We start from the raw sequence: 6,375 nt of genomic DNA on the forward strand, positions 1-6,375 counted from the left end.
GATTTTTTGTAGAGATGAGGTCTAGCTGCCCAGGCGGGTCTCGAACCCGCGGTCTCAGGCAATCCACTCACCTCAGCCTCCCAAAGGCGCGGGATTACAGGCTGAGCCACCGAGCCCGGCTTGCATTATTTTCTTTCTGTGACATTTAAACAGGATGTTGTGAAGTTAGGTTCCCAACTGAGCATCCCCCAAACCATGTTCTCATTTGAAAATGATACATAAAATTAGCTTTTAAAAGCCTCCTTGTCTTAATCTAACCATTCCTCACCCCAGTCTCCCAAATGTAGTTTTAAAAATGTTGTATTCAATACTTATAAGTTCCGCCATCATTTTGTGGAACTGCGTGGTCCTTCTGGGCACAGAAAAAGTGGTAATTCTTCTTACAGTATTTTACATCACATCCCACGGTGGCTCCTCTCTTATGACAGTGTACGCATTTCTATAGAACAATAGATTTTACTGAGTTAGCACCTGCTTTCCACAATCTTTGCTGAAATTTAAAGTTCAGGATATCATTATACGTTATTTAAGTTAGTGGCCCTGCATTTTATCCTGGCTGTTATTAGCAAAATCCCATCCTGTTACAAAAATTAGGTACAGAACTTAAGTTCAGCTGCCTATTTGGAAACTTCAGCAAAAGCTAACTAGAATGCTTGGCACAGGCTGTTTGTTAATGATCTGATTAAAAGCAGAAAACGCTTTTTGTTTCAAAACACACACTCTCTCTTTGAAAAAGAGATTTCTAAAAAGCAGAGCTGGCAAACGTGTCCAGCTCTAGGCAAGGAGTCCTGGTAGGGACATTGAGACTGAGCCAAGAGCAGCTGTTGGCTGTCCCACTAAGAGCTATGTGGCTTCTCTGTCAGACTCAGATTCCTCCCGAGGGTAACAATACCTGTCTTACAGAGTTGATATCAAGAATAATGTGAGAAGCCCGCGGGTTCGAGACCCGCCTGGGCAACCTGGCGAGACCTCATCTCTACGATAAATCAAAAATTTAGCCAGGCGTGGTAGCGCGTGCCTGTAGTTCCAGTTACTCGAAAGGCTGAGGCGGAAGGATCGCAGAGCCCAGCAGGTTGAGGCTGCGGTGGCCGGGAGCGGCCACTGCACTCCAGTCTGGGCGACAGAGTGAGACTCCAACTCAAAAAAAAAAAAAAAAAGAATAATGTGAGATAAAGAGAAACTGATAGGGATTGTAGGGGGATGGGAGAGGAGGTTGTAGTTAAAACAACTCATCATGTAAACCTTGCAAACAGAGTTGCAATGGCCCCAAAAGCTAACACTCGCTCTAACAGCGTCCTGTGTTTGCTTTCCCAAGATAGCATCCCAAAGCTATGTGACTGATAACATCCTGGTACCGACTCCTCCAGGTTCTGACTATCAATGTTTGCTTTCCTAAGGCTGCATTTCAGAGACAGTGATTAACAACACCCTGATAGCAACTGGTTTAGTGCAGACATCTGCACTTCAAGGCTGTGGGACCAGCAGCCCCCAACAGTGCCAACATCTGCATCTCAAGGCCAGGTAACTGACAGTTGTCCAACAGTGAGAAAGTTGTCTGACAGTGAGACTCCAGCTCAAAAAAAGTAAAAGCAAGGAAAAGATGGAAAGAAACATGTTTGCAGCATATTAGACAAAGTGTTAAGAGTCTAATAACCCACAGAAAAATGGTAGCAGGCAAAACACAAATGGATAACATTTATTCATTTAAAGAATACATAAGTATGTAGTATTTATTTAGCATGTAGTAACCATGATGTGGCAGGCACGGTTCTAGGATAAGGGGGTACAGTAGTGAACAAAGCACAGAAGACAGCTGTCCACATGAAGCTTACACTCTAATGGAGAGAATGTACAGTGGTCAAAGTAAATTTACATTCAAGTTTATATTCTAGTGGACAGACAGGCAATGTTCAAATACAGCAAATTTTAAAATATCTCACAAAGTGATATATACATTGTATAGAATTAAAATAGGGCCAAGGGACAGAGTGTTACCGGTTTCGTATTTCAGATTGGGTGGTCAGTAAAGTATCACATCTAAGGAAGCTGAGATTTGAATAACAAGAGCTGCTAGCATGCAAAAAAAGCCAAAGAAAAGACATTCTAAGCAGAGGGCCTTTAGTTCTTCTGGCAAGAAAGAGCTTCCCCCAGCAAGCTGACCGGAAGGACAAGAGGGACAGCCAGTGCTCTTGCAGTGAAGTAGGCAAGGGGCAATCTCAGGGGCAATCCGAGAAGTAAGGGCTGGATCATGTGGCGCTTACACGCCAGAGGAAGGAGTTGGGGTTTTGTCTTTGTGCAAGGGAACACAAACTAACATTTTAAAGAAATCATTTGGGCTGCTGGATGGAAAATGGGCTGAGTAGGGATGCAGGAGAGACAGCAAGGCGAGTGTCAGTACTCTTCAGCAACCACTGAGAAAGAGCAAGATCGGTGACTTCACTATGGTGGGTTTGTGACACTGAGAGAAGTGGGTGGACAGATGCTTGATGGTGGCTGGGAGGTGAACGAGGAAAAGTTAATCCTTAGACTTCTGGCTTGGACAAATAGATAACGATGGTGCTGTTTACTAGGGCAAAGAATGAGCAGGATTAGATGTAGTGTGTGTGTCTGCATGTAGGGGATGGCATTTTTTGGCCAGTTTACTATGAGATGCTATTAGATATCCATGTGGATATGTCGGGTTGGTGGTCTGAATTCTAGGGAGGGGACAGGGATTGGAGATATAGGCATGAATCCTCGGCATATATGGGAACTGGATGAGGCCACCTTGGGAGGATATTCAGGTTGAGGAAAGAGCCCAGGAAAGAGCCTTAGGACACTCCAAATTTTCGGAGTTGAGGAGGAGAAAGCAGCTAAGGCGCCTGGGAAGAAACAGCCAGAAAGGCAGGAGAAGCTTCGAGTGTGTGTCAAGGAAATGAAAAGAAGAAAGTGCTTCAAGATGCAGGACAACGCCGGGCATGGTAGCTCACATCTATAATCCCAGCAGTGACTGGACATGAGAGGATTGCTTGAGCTCAGGGGTTCAAGACCAGCCCGAGAAACTGAGCAACATAGAGAGAACTCATCTCTACAATAAGTAAAAAAATTAGCCAGGCATGGTGGCAGCTACTGTGGTTCCAGCTACTTGGAAGGCTAAGGCAGAAGGATCGCCCGAGCCCACCTGTTCAAGGCTGCGGTGGCCGTAAGTGTGCCACTGTACTCCAGTCTGGGCGAAAGAGTGAGACTCTGACTCAAAAAAAAAAAAAAAAGATGCAGGGCATGGACAACTGTGTGAGGAATACTGCTGAAAGGTTAAATTAGGACAAAGAAGTGACATTGTATGTGACCAGTTTCTTATGTATGAGAATTTGTTTTAAGATGACATGATCAGTTAGTTGATCCTGTTTATATGCTGAGGGGAATACTCTAGCAGCAAGGAAGATACTGATGTGAGGAGCACAGAGGAGCAAGAGCCTTGCTCTTAAGAAGGGTTGGGGTGGCTCCAAAGCCTCAGTGGAGGCTGGCTTTGACAGGTGGGAGCTCAGAGAGATGGGGACAGAGGCTATGGGCAGTAGTTTGGGTAGTGGGAGTCTCTGTCGAATGGGCTCCGTTTTCTCAGTAGCAATCAGGCAAAGACAACTTGGGGTTGGGTGAGGTTTTACTGGCTGGTTTCGAACCCCCGGGCTCAGGCAATCCTCTTGCCTTGGCCTCCCAAAGTGCTGGGATTACAGGTTGAGCCAACGCAACAGGCCTGGGAGAGGTTTTATTTAAAGAGAGATGAAAGGATGTGAAACTGAATGTCGAGGGTGGAGGGTGAAGCACACATACAGGGGAAGTGCTCAGGGCCCTTCTGAGGTTTGTGGCCACAAATCTGAGATCAGGCAACACATCTGTGGGGTTTTCTCCAATTGTTCACCTACTCAAGTGCTCTCGCAGACAACAGACAGGTGGGTTTAACCAGGTGGAGTTTTGCCAGGTGAAAAAAGAAGTGGGCCAAGCTCAGTGGCTCAGCCTGTAATCCCGTGCTTTGGGAGGCCGAGGTGAGTGAATTGCCTGAGCCCACAGGTTCGAGACCCGCCTGGGCAACTTGGCAAGCCCTTGTCTCTACAATAAATCAAAAAATTAGCCAGCCGTGGTAGCATGTGCCTGTAGTTCCGGCTACTTGGAAGGCTGAGGCGGAAGGATCACCAGAGCCCAGCAAGTCGAAGCTGCAGTGGCTGGGAGCAGCCACCGCACTCCATTCTGGGCAACAGAGTGAGACTCCAACTCAAAAAAAAGAAGTGGTACATGTGGTGGTGGGCGAGGGGGATGGATTGCAGTGGTGGACCATGGCTCTGAGGTGGGGCCGCTGACTGTAAAGGGATCATTAAGGAATTGCTGGGGCTGAGGGAGCCGGGAGGATGGGAGATATTTCCCTAAAGGGAAATAACGTGCAACCTCTTAAATGATCAGCAAAATGCTAGGGAAAACTTTTCTATCAGGTTTGCAAAAATGAACAAAGGTAGTGATACTCATTTTTGTCAAGGCCTGGGTCCCTGATGACATCATCGAGCCACTGAGTCAGCCAACTTTGAAGTAGGTTCTGATTAAATGAAAAAATAAGTATCCTTTTTGTAAATGTCAATTTGAGCTGAGGTTTCTTCTACCTACAGCCAAAAGCATTGTAACTCATGTTTACTTTGTTGATGAGGCATATGGGAGTTTATTTTAAAGTATTAAATGTTAAGCTGAGTCTAATACAGGTCCTCCTCCTTTCAGCTCTCCAAGATGCTTCCCTGTCCCTGGTTTATCAATCAAAAAAATGTTCTTTTTTTTTTTGGAGTTGGAGTCTCACTCTGTTGCCTGGGCTGGAGTACAGTGGCACACTCATGGCCACCCCAGTGTCGACCTCCTGGGCTCAGGCGATTCTTCCACCTCAGCCTTTCAAGTAGTTGGAACTACAGGTGTGCACTACTACACCCAGGAGGGTGTAGTACAATTTTTTAATTGTAGAAACGAGGTCTTGCCAGGTTGCCCGGGCTGGTCTTGAACCTGCGGACTCAGGCAATCCACTCACCTCAGCCTCCCAAAGTGCTGGGATTATAGGCTGAGTCACTCAGCCCAGTCAAAAAAGATGTTCTTTTAATGCATCTTTTTCTCTTTATATTCTTTTTTTTTTTGAGTTGGAGTCTCACTCCGTTGCCCAGGCTGGAGTGCAGTGGCACACTCATGGCCATGCCAGCATCAACTTGCTAAGCTTTGGGATCCTTCCACTGCAGCTTTCCAAGTAGTCAGAACTACAGGAGTGCGTTACCACTTCTGGCTAATATTTTATTTATTGTAGAGATGAGGTCTCGGCAAGATGCCCAGGCTGGCTTGAACCCTTGGGCTCAGGCAATCCAGTTCCCTTGGCCTCCCAAAGAGCTGGGATTACAGGATGAGCTACCAAGCCCGGCCAATGCATCTTTTTAATATAGAGTATGTTTGCCCTGTACGAGTAATAAAATCATTCATACTTACCAACTTCCTTCCTCTGCGGATTTCTTTCTTTACTGATTCCACATCAAAATTTCTGTCAGGATTATGTGGACCATCATCCTCACATTCCACAAGTGCTGAAGAATATAACTGCAGATTGAAAAAAAAAATCCAGAGTATGCAAAAAGTAATATTGAAAGGTACAAGTCATAAAATCATACCAACAAGTACTCACCAGGAGTGGAAGATGGAATGGAGGTAGAACAGTGACCACATTTTGGGTTGGATGAGCAGACCGCAGGCCACCCCACTTGTTTGGGAATGTCCCTGGTCCCAGGAATGTTTCACACTCTGTAACCCTGACCTCTAATAACTACTGGGATCTGAGGGGGTACCCTGCTGCCAAGTCTGATCCCCTATCCTAAAAGTGGGGAAAGGGCTGTGAGCAATAGTTGAAGCCATGTGGTCAGAGCAAGTCAAGTCAGTCTGCAAAGAAAGAAATTCAAAACATGGATGGGCTTGGTGGCTCAGCCTGTAATCCCATGCTTTGGGAGGCCGAGATGAGTGGATTGCCTGAGCCGGCGGGTTCGAGACCTGCCTGGGCAACTTGGCGAGACCTCATCTCTGCAATAAATCCAAAAAATTAGCCGGGCGTGGTAGTGCGCGCCTGTAGTTCCAACTACTTGGAAGGCTGAGGTGGAAGGATCGCCGGAGCTCAGCAGGTCGAGGCTGCAGTGGACGGGAGCGGCCACTGCACTCCAGTCTTGGCGACAGAGTGAGACTCCAACTCTGTAATCCCGCGCCTTTGGGAGGCTGAGGTGAGTGAATTGCCTGAGCCCGCGGGTTCGAGACCCGCCTGGGCAGTGAGACCTCATCTCTACAATAAATCAAAAAATCAGCTGGGTGTGGTGGCGCATGCCTGTAATTCCGGGCTACTCG

The 6,375-nt window shown here is 46.7% G+C and overlaps 1 protein-coding gene across 1 annotated transcript in view; it reads right to left on the bottom strand.

Annotated features, from left to right (window-relative positions):
* PHF11 (PHD finger protein 11) overlaps positions 1–6,375 on the bottom strand; it is a 25,256-nt gene that overhangs the window by 13,208 nt on the left and 5,673 nt on the right. Inside the window, exons 2-3 of the mRNA XM_021709541.1 lie at positions 5,479–5,586; positions 269–439 (exon numbers count right to left, since the gene is read on the bottom strand). Of these exons, the coding sequence (XP_021565216.1) occupies positions 269–330 (62 nt within the window). The 5' untranslated portion in view covers positions 331–439; positions 5,479–5,586. The remainder of the gene's footprint in view (positions 1–268; positions 440–5,478; positions 5,587–6,375) is intronic.

Source organism: Carlito syrichta, unplaced genomic scaffold (genome assembly GCF_000164805.1).
Source record: "Carlito syrichta isolate Samal-C Ts95f unplaced genomic scaffold, Tarsius_syrichta-2.0.1 Scaffold254042, whole genome shotgun sequence".
Lineage (NCBI taxonomy): Eukaryota > Metazoa > Chordata > Mammalia > Primates > Tarsiidae > Carlito > Carlito syrichta.